We start from the raw sequence: 16,325 nt of genomic DNA, 5'->3' as shown, positions 1-16,325 counted from the left end.
ATGCATTAGCTCTTTCCAGTGCTTATTAACTACTTTAAATGTGCAAGAATATATGTATTTAGACATTTTTCATTTAGCACAAACTCAAGTCCTCTCACAAAGTTCTAACCAAGCTCTTTTTTTTGATGAATCCAGCATTCAAAGACAAAAAAATCACTTACAAGTTTGGTCAAAGTTTAATCATTTTAAAAAAATATATAAAGCTTACAAGTACGGTGGCGTAGTGGTTATATTACTGGACTAATAATCCAGAGAATACAAATTCAAATCCCAACATGGCAGTTTGGGAATTTGAATTCAATTTAAAAAAATAATCTGGAAATAAAAAGCTGGTAATGGTAAAAATGACCATGTGTCATAAAAAACACAATTGGTTCACTAACATCCTTTAGGGAAGGAAACCTGCTGCTGTTATCCGGACTGGCCTATATGTGACTCCAGTTCCACACCAATCTGCTTGACTCTTCACTGCCCTCTGAAGTTGCATAGCAAGCCACGCAGTTATATCAAACCGCTGCAAATGGAACTCTCCAACTAACAGCATTGTGGGAGCACCTTCATCACACAGACTGCAGTGGTTCAAGAAGAATGCCCACCACCATCACAGGGTAATCGGTAAGGTTACCAACCCTCCCGCTTTGCTCAGGAGTCTCCCGAACTGGGCACCTGGTCTCCCGAGCACTGCTGCTGGAGACTCAGGAGAAGCGTTCCACGTATACGTGGTTCGCGCATGCGCAGTACCCTAGCTGGCGTGGCTAGCAGCCAATCCGCATTGTCTGGGCCCTGCTGGTCACCTCACAATTCTGAACGCATCGCTTCCTTATCGGTTGTGAAGATGGCGGCTTCGAGGCCAACGAAAATCGCCTGCAAACTCCTTGAGTTCTGATTACGTTGAGATAGCAACCCAAACTTGGGGGGGCGGGGGAGGGAGCAAACGACCCAAACTTGGGGGGGGGGGCGGGGGAGGGAGCAAACGACCCAAACTTGGGGGGGCGGGGGAGGGAGCAAACGACCCAAACTTGGGGGGGCGGGGGAGGGAGCAAACGACCCAAACTTGGGGGGGAGGGAGGGAAGGAAGGAAGGAGGGAGGGAGGGAGCGAGCGACCCAAGCTGGGGGAGGGAGGGAGGGAGGGAGCGAGCGACCCAAGCTGGCGGAGGGAGGGAGCGAGCGACCCAAACTGGGGGAGGGAGGGAGGGAGCGACCCAAGCTGGCGGAGGGAGGGAGCGAGCGACCCAAACTGGGGGAGGGAGGGAGGGAGCGAGCAACCCAAACTGGAGTGGGGCAGAGATCATGTCAGCTTGTGATGAGCGCTGTTGTACAGTGTCTTATTACGGGAGTCAGGCAGCTTTGGTGGTTCTCCCTGAGGACTGAGCCTCACCTCCCTGAAGCTGGGATTCAGCCGTGGGAGTCAGTGAATTGAATTAGGTTTGGTTCTGGTTTTATTATTTTTTATAACCTGCGGTGCATTGTAAAAAGTCATAAATTATACGAAATCTTTAGTTAGAAGTTACTTATATCGGTGATGTTTTTGTTGAATCAGTGAAATTTACCTAGTGTTTCTCACTGTGGTCAATACTATAGAAACATCACAGAAGTAGTTTTTGTTTAAACATTACTTATCCTTAAATCTTTCTATTCTTTTGAATTCTTTCTTTGTTTTATAAATTATGTTGTAATTCATCTCACTACAAAATAAAAAGTCAAATATTTTATTCAGGGCTTGGTGATAATAAGACACTCAACTAAGGTAAATGGAATAACGTGCAAACAGTGGGCAGATGTCACGTGATTAAATGTAACATGATTAAGCATCGCATGATCAAACCTCCAAGAATACGTCAAACCAGAGTTGGCAACCCTCGCAACTAGTGATGGGCAACAAATGCCAGCCATGCCAATGACGCCCACATCCCGTCAATGAATTAAAAAAATTGACCACAGCAGTGTTTGGGGTTGCATAAATTTGAAGTTTAAAAGTTTTCATAGTCAACTGACAGTAAAAGAAACCGAGCCTCGAGTTATTATTCCTTATTGAGAAAAGTGACTATGTTAGTGAGGTGACAAATCAGTGCTCACAGAACAGAATATTAAAATGTATGATTCAGTGCAGCAGCAGCTCCAAGTTTCCCACTTTTGAAAGCGACTCAAAGAACTGGAAAAAAATCAACTGTCAAGTAATGTGAAAATTCAGAGAATTAAATTATTGAAGTGACACACTGCCTCTTAGACACATAAACAAGCCCAGTGTAGGAGTGCAAAATGGCCACTTCCAACATATCTAAGTATTTGATGAGAGGAAGATAACATTTACGAAACTTAGTTGAAATCTGATCAAGCATTTTTAAGTTGCGAGACGACAAATTAGTGTGGACAATCCCACAGAATAAACCCTTCTCAACTTCAGTAATCCGGTAAAAAGGTCTCAAAAGTCACCCTTGGTATTGGTTACCAGGATTTTTTTTAAAAACTATTTAAAATAAAAATCAGCATGTAAAGAATACATCACCTTGTTAAATATTTCTGCAAGAATTTTTGCCGATATAAAACGGCACTTACCCACCTGCAGTCTTCATTTACTTCCTCTCACTTCCCATGAACAATCTGGACAGGAAGCCAACATTTTGAACTTTCATTCTATAAACCTGAAAGAAGTTAATATTTCCTTATTTCTCCCAGCAAACTCATGCAATCTGACAGATCCTACTTACCAGGGTTGTGGATTCGGTCCAAAAGCTTCACAGATCTCGCGCTGACTACCCCACCAACATGAACAAGGAATCCAGGTGGGAAAGTTGTAAGGGTGAAGAAGGGGAATTCCTATGCAGAGAGAAAGAGTTGAGGTGGTAGTTACTTGCAAAACGAAATGACAGTCACGTCATCACACTTCCGTCCAAAATCTGGTGCGTACAATTAAGTCCACGACATTTTCCTTCCAAAGAATTAGACATCATGACATTCAAAGGCCACGGGCCAGTTTGAGGCAGGCTTGTACAGGAAGAATTAAAAGCTGATTCACAACTTCTATCTTATTGAGAAACAGTAGTCTATAATTATCAGGTTCCTCCTTTTGACACTAATTTAATTGAAATTGCTCTGAAAAGGCAATCCTTTAGCAAAGCAAAAGGACAACTGCCAGACCACATCTCCGTTGCATCTGTTCAGATAATGCCACCTTCCGCACCAGTGCTTCCGATATGTCTTCCTTTTTCCTCAACCAAGGATTCCCCTCCACTGTAGTTGACAGGGCCCTCGACCACGTCCGTCCTATCTCCCGCACTTCTGCCCTCACCACTTTCCTTCCCTCCCAGAACCACGATAGGGTCCCCCTTGTCCGCACTTCCCACCCCACCAGCCTCCACATTCAACGTATCATCCTCCGCCATTTCCGGCGCGATCCGACGACCAAACACATCTTCCCCTCCCCTCCCATTTCAGCATTCCGAAGGAACCGCTCCCTCCGCGACACCCTGGTCCACTCTTCCACCACCCCCAACACCCGCTCTCCTCCCGTGTACGCGCAGGAGATGCAACACTTGCCCCTTCACCTCCTCCCTTCCCACTGTCCAGGGCCCCAAACACTCCCTCCAGGTGAAACAGCCATTTACATGTACTTCTTTCAAGTTAGTATACTGTATTCGCTGCTCACAGTGCGGTCTCCTCTACATTGGCGAGACCAAACGCAGATTGTGTGATCGCTTTGCTGAACATTTCCGCTCAGTTCGCAAGCATGACCTTGACCTGCCGGTTGCTTGTCATTTTAAGTCCCTGTCCCACTCTGACTTCGGCCTCTTACACTGTTCCAATGAAGGTCAACGTAAGCTCGAGGAACAGCACCTCATCTTTCAATTAGGCACTTTACAACCTTCCGGACTCAACACTGATTTCAATAACTTTAGATCATAACCACTGCTCCCATTTTTTCAGACAGCAAGTGCTGTTATTGGTGCTGCTGCTGCCATTTACAGCTACTCCTGACCAATCTTTTGTTTCTTAACCTGTCCCATTACCACCTTCCTTGCCTTGCGCCATCATCCCTTCTGTCATTTAATCACTTTTGCCCTCTACCTTCCCTTTTGTTCTTTCCTCCCTCCTCCTCTCTCTCCCTGACTCTGTACTTGCTTAAAAACTTTAACTCTTTAACATCTTCCAGTTCTGACGAAAGGTCTTCGACCTGGAACGTTAACTCTGTTTCTTTCTCCACAGATGCTGCCTCACTTGCTGAGCTTCTCCAGCATTTTCTGTTTTTATGTCAGACCACAGTTTGTTCCAAGATCACAGGATGATTACAGATGAAGGCAGCAATTTAACCATCTAAAATTACTCTGAAGTCCCTCCCCCTATTGTTGCATCTAATTGTTTCTTAAATGATTCCAGGGTTTTTACCTCCACTTCTCCATCTGGGAGCCCATTCCATGTGTTGATCGTTCTGTGTGAAGATGAACCTACTGCTATCAGTCCTGAATTTACCTTTTACTAGTTTGAACCTGTGTAAAACCCTCATTTCAGCTTTAAAGTAATTTTCTGAATTTACCTTTTCCACACCCTTTACCGTCTTATATACCTGTATAAGATCATCTGTCAGATGCCACCTTTGAAGGCTGAAAAGTCCAAGTTTCTCCAATCCTTTCTAATAACATAGGCCTCTATGGCTAGGGTTCTGCCATGTGGCTCTTCTCTGCACTGCCTCCAATGCTTGCATGTCTTCCTTGTGTCTCAGTGAACTGGACACTGTACTCGAGGTGCAGTCTGACCAGAGCACCATACAGTTTGATCATGACATCTATTCACTTGCTGTTATGGAAACTGCCCAGCAGATATCCACCAACATAAAACTTACTCTGTGTTTAAAGCAAAATCTAATAATTTAATTGGTATGTGTTCTATCCTTCTTCACATCAGACTTTCTCAACTTTATCTACCAGTCGACCACTGTTTGGTCTTGGGACTAAAAGCAATTTAAAAATTGGGAATGAAAAATAGAAATGTTTTGTTCAACTGACCACCCAAAAGAACCTCCTTGTAAAGTATGGTGCACAAACTATTGTACAGCATGATTTGGGTACGGTCCTTACTTCTTTGCACACGAATGGTTTCAATCACACCTTTCTTTCACAACTACACTGCATTCTTAGAACAGTAAATATAATCAAGAAATTAGAATTAGTGTTCATACATAGGATGGGGTGGTATTGAGAATAAGTAGCCAATCTTAACATACAGTTTTATTTCCTGTGGTCCAAGCTCTGGTCGTTTGAATAGTGATGATTACTTATTTTTCCACTCAACACAAAATGAGTACCAAAATATAAGCTTCCAATCATAAAATTCAAAATGAACCCTGCAGTACATAAAATGCATCTTCAGTCAGCGACCAGGTCAGTTACAGTTGAGCAAAATTTACTAAGCTTACAATGACCAAGAGCACAATGGAGTCTGGCATCATGCAAATGCATGTTTTCTTATAGCAATGGCATTGTTATTTCTAAACCGGTTGACTGCCATATGAAATTTTCCCCAATTTGACTGCTAGTTATTGGATAATTGCTCACTTAGATTTGTTCTATATCCAAAACATAATGGAAATTAATTTGGATATTCTAACATACTCTGGATTTAGCTATCCATGCTCATCAGTATTTTACCAGCATATATTTCAATTAAATTCTGCAACTCAAATCATAGAAGTGCAGAAAGCAGCATCCTATTTCCCACATATTTAATAAGGCAGATAAACTATATAGCAGGCCAAAATCTTCTTGAGACACAGAAGTGTATTAAAAAATGTCATGTTATTCAAAAACAAAGTCTGCACAGTAACCAAGTATGAAGAGTCCTAAATAAAAATCATTCTGAATGCTTACCCTGTGTTCAAAGGCAGACTGAGTCTGCTGTCGATAGAGTGCTTTCAGAGGGCCTCCTTCTTTCCCACCACTCCCACTTCCCATACCTAAGAGATTGTCAGGCATGTGCATTATAAGCTTATTACAATATTCATCAGAAAATCAAAAAAATGAATCAACAGACATACTTTTAGATACTCAATAAGAGTAGAAGTGATTATCAAGAAAATGGACCAGATTTCTCTTTTGCTTCAAATGATAAGGGATCTCCACCCAAAACGTCAATATTTCTTTTCTGATGCTGACAGACCTGTACCTGTTTGGTATGTTTTATATCAGGTTACCAATTATTTTGGGTAGGAGGGTGTTTCTCTCATCTTTCTCTACTCCTTCATTCGCTAACCTTATTTAATTTTATCTAATTTTATATCCTGTTTTCTTGTCCTTCTAATGTTAAACTCAGTTTAATCTAAAACATTAATGTGCACCTTCAACAACATGCCAATTATTTAAACAGCTCTAGAATTAAAATGTTAACCTTTAGCCTGCTATGTACGGATTTGTAATCAATATTTAAATGGACTTTCAAGAGCCATACTCTCAAAAAATGCTTACTTAGGAACACTTCAAGTGTCTTATATCATTATAATTAATTTACAACCCAACAGGCCAATTACATTCCACTTCTGTATGTGTGAATGCATGCATCTATCTATATATTAAAAATCTTACATCTGCAGAAACTTGTGTCAATTTTTCCATTATTAATTCCAATGTTCACATTTATAATGGAAACTGCTTATGTAAACTTGGCACACTGCTATGCCACCACTGGTAGGAAGGTATAATTACAGTATGACAAGTTCACATAGGTAGTTTCTATTGTAACTATGGACATAAGAACATAAAGAACAGGAGTAGGCCATATGGACCCTTGAGCCTGCTCTGCCATTCAATAAGATCATGGCTGATCTTCTACCTCAATTCCACTTTCCTGCCCTATCCCCATATCCCTTGACTCCCTTAGTATCCAAAAATCTATCAATCTCAGTCCTGAATATACTCAACGACTGAGCATTCACAGCCCTCTGAGTGAAGAAATTCCTCCTCATCTCAGTCTTAAGTGGCTGACCCCTTATCCTGAGACTGTGCCCCCTAGTTCTAGACTCTCCAGCCAAAAGAAACAGCCTTTCAGCATCTACCCTGTTAAACCCTCTAAGAATTTTATATGTTTCAATGAGATCACCTCTCATTCTTCTAAACCTGAGAACATAGGCCCATTCTACACAATCTCTCCTCATAGGACAACCCTCTCATCCAGGAATCAATTTGGTGAACCTTTGTTGCAACCCCTCTAAGGCTAATATATCCTTCCTTAGCTAAGGAGACCAAAACTGTATACTGTACTCCATGTGTGGTCTCACCAGAGCCCTATATAATTGCAGCAAGACCTCCTTACTCTTATACTCCAACCCCTTGCAACAAAAGGCTAACATTATTTGCCTCCCTAATTGCTTGCTGTACCTGCATGTTAATTTTCTGTGATTCATGTACAAGGACACCCAAATCCCTCTGATTACCAATATTTCTTAATTTTTCACCTTTTAAAAAATATTCTGCTTTTCTATTCTCCTTACCAAAGTGGATAATTTCACATTTCCCCACATTATACTCCATCTGCCACCTTCTCGCCCACTCACTTAACCTGTCTACATCCCTTTACAGCCTCTTTGCATCCTCCTCACAGCTTAATTTCTCACCTAGCTTTGTATTATCAGCAAACTTGGATACATTACACTTGGTCCCCTCATCTAAGTCATTGATATATATTGTAAACAGCTGAGGCCCAAGCACTGATCCTTGCGGCACCCCACTAGTTACAACCTACCGACCCGAAAATAACCTGTTTATTCCTACTCTCTGTTTTCTATCCATCAATCAATCCTCAATCCATGCTAATATATTATCCCCAACACCATGAGCCCTAATCTTGTGTAACAACCTGTTTTTTGGCACCTTATCATATGGCTTTTGAAAATCCAAGTATACTACATCCACTGGTCCCCCCTTATCTACCCTGATAGTTACACCCACAAAAAAATCTAATAGATTTGTCAAACACAATTTTCCTTTCATAAAACCGTGTTGACTCTGCCTAATCATATTATTATTTTCTAAGTGCCCTGTTACTATGTCCTTAATAATAGATTCTAGCATTTTCCCTGCTACTGATGTCAGGCTAACCGGACATAGGAATTTATAATAGAAATATAAAAATAAGGTCAGAATGCAAGACTGTACAATAGGGATTGAATTATGCCTATGCATTCTGGTCCAATTATCCTCCCAACCCTGTTTTACCTGAAACCAGACATAGTCCTGACTCCGTGCGACTATTTTTTTTCACTGTAATTATTTTCTTTAATAACCACTTCCTCATAATTCATAAACAGTTATATAAATTACTTTCTAAATTGTAAGAATAAAAGAATATTTTAAAAAGCCCAATCTGAACTTTGTTATTAAATGTTTTAGCTGTGCCTTTAATAAGGAAACAGTGCAGACTTACCCTGATACTTCTGTATAGGCCTTTGGTTCACATAAGCTAATTTTCATTAAAGGAGTAAACAGTACAAAGCAATAGTGCATAGAATTTTATAACTCTCTTTTTAAAAAGAGAAAAATGAGCTCATGCGAGGTTATACTGAAGAAAGGACAATACAGAATAAAAAAATTCCGCTTAAAAATCATGAAAAGAAACATCATCTTCAAACTATTAGCCTTAACTGGATCAACAGGGAAGTACATAACAAAATTAACAATAATAATATCAAGAAATGAATAAAGTAAGCATTGGACTGCACACAGCAACCAGAACACTCAACAAGACAAATATTTAATGAACTATGTAAATGTGATGAATGAATGAAGCGGTTCCCAATAACTAATAGCCATGATTCATTATATTGTTCGATCATTGCTTCTTTTTTTTCCCCCATTTCATCTCAATTTTTGTCAATCTCTATGATAGAAAACATTTCATTAGGACAAATTTGTAGTCAAGTTTTGAACTTTTGGGTTACTAGCAACTGTTAAGTGCAGAGCAAGAGAAAAACGTTTAAATTTGTCATTTACAGAAATGTACATTAGTTTGATTTGTTTTTCTTGAATAACTTTTCGTTTGACAATTAAGTCAGAACGGTTTCCATTTTTGTATGCTCTTGGGTTTTTTTTCCTCAAATCAGGCACATTGGTATGACTGTTTGCTTTAATGTAATGTAAGCAAAAAGTTTTCGGTACTGAGCACACAGGCTTGCTAAAAAGCAGAAGTATTTTTTACATCAATCAATCCTACCAGAGGCAGTTAGAAGCAACTCTTCATTGAAAGACACAGTTTTCCTCAGACGGACTGGACTCGCATAGCCAGAGTGAGGAGGGGTAAGGCTGTGCAGAGCCTCCGAGCGAAGGAGATGTGCACTTTTATGATGGGGGGAACCGGAAGAGAGAGGAGGGGAGCTGGGAAAGAAGAAAATCCTAGGCCCCTCGGGGGAAGGTGCTGCTGTGGAAAGGTAGTAGAGAAAAGATGAAAAGGAAGTTGGAGATTCAGAAGATTACGTACAGAAGATGAAGAAAACACTGTATGGAAAGTCATATGAAAGCAAAACAAATTAGATATACATTTGGCAAAATGAACACATATACACAAAATGAACACATATACACAAAATGAACACAAATATACAAAGAACCAATGAAAACTTTCACAGGCTGATGTAATAAATTAAAAAACAAACACCTTTCTGCATATCGACTTAAAATAATAAGGCACTTGTAAAGGGCAGCGAATATTTCCTATATATTAAAAAAAAGCTCACCTCCTTGGGTGTTTCAGTTAATTGCTAGCAACTTGCTGTCTTTTCGGGGGAAACCTTAGGAGAAAGGCTTCCTTGCAGTTTGGAAGAACATCTTAAGCAAACTGAAATTAATCTGACGCCCCCTGACAATTAGATGCTTGCACAGTGTGTCTACCCATACACAGATCATGACATTGTTCGTTTTATACACCCAATCTTTCTCCAGCACATTTCCCTCAGCTTTCTCTACTACAAATACCTCCCAAAAGTTACTTTTTTTCCCCCTCAACTCAAAGACAACACAATTTCTGAAAACAGAATACTCATATTCCCACCAATTTATATATTTCAAATTAAAAACCTACTTTCTCCTTCACTGCCTAACTATGGTACTGATTTGATTGGACAGTTTTTAAAAAAGAATGTGCCCATGGAGAGGCTACCAGCTGAGCTAAAATGACATGAATATCTAATTCACAATCTATTACAGCCTATAAACATTCCGACAAATGCATAGACAGTTAACAGAAGGAAAAACTGTTTCAAAGTAGAGCACAATAACAAGGAAAGGCATAGATTGAATTTGGTTCACATTTCCTCTGGATCCTAAAAAAAGACCCAACTTTATAAAGTGAAAAAAGGCTACAGCTAAAGTAGAAATTCATACATTCTTCTGTGACTTCAAACATCTGCATGTCCTCCATCCAACTGCATCAATAATTCACTTGTGTTGATGTCCACAATAATGTGCATTATCTTAAAAGTTTCTTGAAAAGCACTTGGGGGCAAAATTTTAAAAATATAAAAGGAATTACATAAACATTATAAAAACTGGTAAAATTGGCTAAGCAAATCTATATAATGGTTGTATTTTTCCAACTTTTAATTGTTATCAGCAGCAGCAGATTGGAGGGAGAAAAAAATCAGCACACAATACATAATTATTCTGCACCGACAGGGTAGGCACGGACATTGTAACATCGCTAAAGAATAAAACCGGACGAACCGCTCGGCTATGACCTAGGCATCGAATCAGGACACGACAAAGGCATACTCAGCCCAGTCTCAAAGTACTCCTCACTAACATCTGGGGACTGGTGGCAAAGTTGGGAGAGCTGTCTCATAGGCCAGTCAAGCAACAAGCTGACATAATCACACTCACAGAATCATACCTGCCAGCCAATGTCTCAGACTCCTCCCATCACCATCCTTGGGTATGTCCTGTCCCACCGGCAGGACAGACCTACCAGAGGTGGGGGAATGACGGTGCACAGTCGGGGTGGGGATGAGTAGCCCTGGGAGACCTCAACATTGACTCTGGACTCATGGCTTCAGGTCAAATGTGGGAAAGGAAACCATACAAGGAGGGGGGGGGGGGGGGGGGAAAAAGGCCAACCCGCACCGCCCCTCACCAAATCAAACCTGCGCTCTGACAAAGCACCTAACACATGAAATATCAATCTGCCTTCTCCGTGTCAACAACAACTCATGCTGTAAAAAAATATGGGGAATATAAATCAAGTTAACTTCCAGACCAGAGGGCTGCAGAGTGCCAAGAAAAATTAGATACTGTTCCTGAAGCTTGCATTGAGTTTGGTTGGAACAGTGTAGGAGATCAAAGCCAAAGAAGTCGCAGTGGGAAGGGGAAAGGGGTTTGGGTGAAGTGGTGAGTCATGGGAGCTCAGCGTCATTCTTGTGGACAAAACGGGAGTGTTTGGCAAAGTGGTCACCTGATCAGTGTTTGGACTTCCCTCGATGTAGACAAGACTGCACGGAAAGCAGCAAATATAGTACAGTAGATTGGAGAAAGTACGCATATTGCTGCCTCACATCAAAGGAGTGTTTGGGACCTGGGCAACAGTGTGGGAGGAGGTGAATGGCCAGGTGTTGCATAGGAAAGTGCTAGGGAAAGGGCAGCTGGAAGTTGCAGTGATGGTATAGTGAACAAGTGTATCCCAGAAGGAGCAGTTCCTCCAGAAAGGCAGCGGGGTGGGGGAAGAATTGTTATAATGTGCTTGCTGGTGGGATTGTGTTGAAGATAATGGTTGATGATATGGCAAAAGTAGAAGCTGATCAAGGAGAACCCAGTCACTGAGAGGATAGTGGGAGACTGGCATACCCACAGTGTGTTTCCAGCATTTCAGTTTTCACTTTATACTGCATCTGCAAGCTTTTGTATACTTTCCCCCAATTTCTGGTCTATTTCCTGTCTATTTCCTTAGGTGGACTGCTGACTGTCTTGGTTATTTTCACATTTCTTTTTACACGTCCGTCTATCATCGTTTAACAATCTCCTGCTTTTCTGCTTCTAAGCAGGTTGCAGTTCACTAAACCCATCAATTCCACCTGTGACTGGCTTGTCTCATTTCTTGGCATATTTTTGTTTCTCCCTTACCCCTTTGCCCCAATTCTAATAAATGCATGTTTATCTTTTAATTATCAGTTCTGAAGCATTCTATCCGAAACCTTCACCTGTCTTTGCTCTTTACAAATGCGGACTGACTTGCAGTGTATTTCCAGTATTTTTTGTTGCTTCAGATTTCCAGAATTTGAACTTTTTTTCCCCTTTTTATTGGCATTACTCTCTGAATTGCATTTGGACACTAGAGGACGTTTGTGCAGGGTTTTTATTTTTTTTAAAATGGACATTTTTCAAATAAGTGCATTGGGAACAATATGTCAGTGTTTCTTTAATTTTCCCAAGAAAATTATCCGAACTCTAGCCAACCCGCCAAAAAGAACCAACAAACCGTGATTCGGAGTCTGGAAGATAACAGAGATTCACTACTGACCACAGGAAAGTAAAGAAGCAGTCTCGAGTAAGAGTTTTTATACATCAAAGTGGATAAAACTGCTGCCTGAATTTCTCCAGTCGGATCGTGAAGAATAATTAGCATTTGCAAAAAATATCGATATCAGTTATTTGCTGTGTAAAGAAATATATAATTTTCTAAACTAAATTTAATTATAGGTCATTAAGTATGTGCACTTTAGTAGATTCAAACATGAAAATGTAGGACTCAAAATACCAAATGTTAGAAATAAGATATCTGAGCGTGCATTCAAGATTTTACACAATGTGTCATGTTTTAGCGCTACAGTCCATGCTATTACTGTGCAATACTTCCAGAGCTCTATTTGCCAACTACCAACTCAAATATATCGACTGACTCCCAAAGTGCAGTCACTGGAAAGAGGACTTTGGTTAAAACAAGCCCTCTGCATAGTTTTTAACTGCTACCTGACACTGTTTTAATTGAGGATCCATCAGATTAATACAACTAAAAAAGCACATACATCCAGATTGGACAGGATGGACACAGAATGCAGCAGCCGTAAGACATGCAGATGTTTAGACATTTGTAAGCCAAGTCGCTGTAGACTCTTGATAAAAATTAAGGGAGCTGAAAAGTTACTCAATATCCAAGAGAGTATCCATTACTATTTTTCCCCCAGCAGACAATACTCAACTTTTAATTTTAAATATGTCCAGCTATAACAAAGAAAGACATTTCCACAGTATCTGAATTCATTCATTGTGCTTCAAAGACTTAATAAAAAAAAATCTCTAGTCCGATTCAGTTTGCTGCTCTTCAAAGTTCAATGAAAGAAAAGCTCGAGATTAGGTTTTGATAAGCAGAATGAGGTGCTTCAAGTGCAAAAAACACAAATTTACAACAAAAAAGCGGGGTGGAGGTGCCTTACCAGTTTTAGGTGTCAAACTCAAATCTGTGTCAGAAGAGGAGGACTGTCGACTGTAGGACTTGGAAGGTGAAAAGGAATAGGTTTGATTTTTCAGTGGGGTGGAGGGTCCAGATGAATGAGTAACAGGGTTGGGATCTTCACTGAAGGGAACCCTGCCAGAAGAAGCGGGAAACACATTCAGTAACCCTGTGATAAGGATCTGAGCAATGATGGAATGATCCAAATACAGGGGAGACAGCAGTTGCTTCTATGTGCAGACTGGGGACGAGGCCAAAAGGCAAAGAACTGCCGTCCGTACACTGAAGATTCTGGGAAGATATATGGCTGCCCACGTTTGCACATTACACACAGGAAACAGGTTAAAAATTCTGGAACACAAATCAAACCATGTACTGGAAACCTGAGCGAGATGATCGTGTAAATAAAACAACCATGAAATATGACTTTAAAAGTGCACAACTCGTTTTAATTAGTTAACCAAAAGAAAGCTTGAGGATGCGGAACTGAAACTCGTGTTTCCTTATTCTGGAACACCAAAACAGTGCATCACAGCTAAAATGAAAACAAAAAGATTTGGTAAGTAAAGCTTCTGCATGTCTTATTCAAGCCATCGGTAAACTAGAAACCAGAACTCACTTCCTTCGGTACACTATCTTTAGAAAAGTTATATTCAAATCTACTAAAAATCTGACCAATGTTTCTTGGAGCTGGAAGCTGGGCTATTTGTTAAGCTAAGAAGGGGTTGAAGATTTATGGTACCTGCCTACACTGCCTGCCTGCTTTATTTACTGAACCCCTCTGCCTGTGGCCCACCTCCTCAGCCTGTGCAGTCTCATACCAGTGTAGATGAGTGTAGGAACAGACACAGAGAAGTTCTGAGTTAGTCTCGAACCCGTAGCAGTGTGAATTGGGCTGTTGTGAGTCGAGCGGCATCCGTGGCTTGGCTGGTGCACCAAAGGAGACCTGACAGAGAGAAGCAGGAGCCAGGAGAAAAAAAAATACACACGGTAGAACTGTAAATGTTAAAAAACCACGAGCGCAAGGGAGCCAAGGTATTCAGCAAGTATTGTCACTTTTTGGTATAATATACAAGCAGGATTACCAGAAACCACGTAGTACCCAACAGGAAATATTTGCAGACATAACCAGCATGCATTTATTAAAGCAGTTTAAAAGTGACATGAAAAGCTGGGCAGGTTGCCCGTGAAATTCAAGATTAACACGCTTTTGACTGAGTTTTAACATTACAATATTGGTCTTTAGTTATTATACTCATCAAAAGAAAGGCTATTAGATCGCATACAATTAAGTTAATTTTTTAAAAATGTTTTGTTCCATACAATTTTCCAGCTGTATAGAATCAGCCATGCAACCGTTAGTACTATATGGAAAGATGATATTGTAAGTAAAAAGAGCAAATTTTCTTAAGAGTTTTAGAATGATCGTATCTTCAAAACTATATTCTGTGAGAGGAAATTAAAATAGTTTTTTCTCTTTTCTGGTGATTTTTTTGGTTATTTACCTCTCCTCGGGCCCCACACACTATGGTCCAACTATGAGGGCAGGCAACTTGCTCTGCATTGCTGCTTGGTTAGCTGCTGGTGCATGCTCAAGAAAAACCACAGCTGACTTACTCTCCTAGTTACTAAACATCAATGAAAATGCCTCCACTTTGTTGACAGAAATCTAGAACTAAATAAGGTGAATTGACTTATAATGGCAAAGGAAATTGTGTAAAATAAAATATAAATAACTGACAGGTCTTTTATTTTTTTTTAAATAATTTACAAAATGAGATCCATACCAAATTAATCTGGCATCATTGGAAAACATGATTTTCTCTCTCTCTCCCTACCCCCCACCTCCAATTTTTTTAAAAAAGCATTTTTTTCATCCTAGCATTTGAGCATTAACACTTTTCTGAATTACATTCATTCACTTAACTGACACTCTAACTCAGCCTCAAGACATCAAGGCAAGCAATTCCAAACATGAATGCTATGTTGCTGAAAAGTGTTGAGCAAATTAACTGTTATTCACATCTATGACTAAAGGCAACCTCAATCGACTTAATTAAGCTAATGGATGCGGGCAAGTAACACAACATTCCCACCGTAAACTGATTGTCTTGTCCTGTGACCGAGGGTTTATAATGTCCCTTAAAGGCATGATTTGACCAACACTAAATTTGTTAACATAGCAATCTATTATAAAAGAATAATCTGCCCATTGTGAAAAAAAAATTGTTCCTCTTTTTCAGTGCATCCACAAAGCATTCCCTGGCAGACAGGGAGGAAAGCAACTTGTTTTTGCACCACTGTCTCTCCAGAAGAGATGCACAAGAATGGCCAAAACTGACTAGTGCTCTCCTGGCCAGCCTCCCATCTTGCACTCTCCGTAAACTTGAGCTCATCCAAAACTCTGCAGCCCATATCCTAACTCGTACCAAGTCCCGTTCACCCATCACCCCTGTGCTCGCTGACCTACACTTGCTTGCAATCCTTTCACATCCTCGATTTTAAAATTCTCATCCTTGTCTTCAAATCCTTCCATGGCTTTGCCCCTCTCTACCTCTGTAATCTCCTCCAGCCTTACAACGCTCCGAGATCTCTGCGCTCCTCCAATTCTGGCCTCTTGCACTGCCCCTATTTTCATCGCTCCACCACTCCTTCAGCTGGCTAGGTCCTAAGCTCTAGAAAACTCTTTCTAAACCTCTTTGCCTCTCTACCTCTCTCTCCTCCTTTAGGACGCTCCTTAAAATTTACCTATTTGACCAAGATTTCGGTCACCTGTCCTAGAATCATAGAAAGGTTACAGCATGGCAGGAGACCATTCAGCCTATCGAATCCATGCCTGCTCTATGCAAGATCAATCCAGCTAGTTCCACTCCCCCGTCCTATCCCTGTAGCCCTGCAATTTTTTTCT

General features: G+C 40.5%; 1 protein-coding gene across 10 annotated transcripts in view; it reads right to left on the bottom strand.

Annotated features, from left to right (window-relative positions):
- c2cd5 (C2 calcium dependent domain containing 5) overlaps window positions 1-16,325 on the bottom strand; it is a 97,366-nt gene that overhangs the window by 45,612 nt on the left and 35,429 nt on the right. For 6 of the 10 annotated variants that reach the window (XM_068004710.1, XM_068004711.1, XM_068004713.1 and 3 more), the window contains exons 8-11: window positions 13,401-13,552; window positions 9,197-9,400; window positions 5,863-5,948; window positions 2,710-2,818 (exon numbers count right to left, since the gene is read on the bottom strand). In XM_068004710.1, coding sequence (XP_067860811.1) covers window positions 2,710-2,818; window positions 5,863-5,948; window positions 9,197-9,400; window positions 13,401-13,552 — 551 coding nt within the window. The remainder of the gene's footprint in view (window positions 1-2,709; window positions 2,819-5,862; window positions 5,949-9,196; window positions 9,401-13,400; window positions 13,553-16,325) is intronic. The other 4 variants (XM_068004715.1, XM_068004716.1, XM_068004720.1 and 1 more) reach the window with 2 other exon arrangements.

The sequence above is a fragment of the Heptranchias perlo genome, chromosome 24 (genome assembly GCF_035084215.1).
Source record: "Heptranchias perlo isolate sHepPer1 chromosome 24, sHepPer1.hap1, whole genome shotgun sequence".
NCBI classification, from domain to species: Eukaryota; Metazoa; Chordata; class Chondrichthyes; order Hexanchiformes; family Hexanchidae; genus Heptranchias; species Heptranchias perlo.
This window is presented reverse-complemented; position numbering and strand designations above follow the sequence as displayed.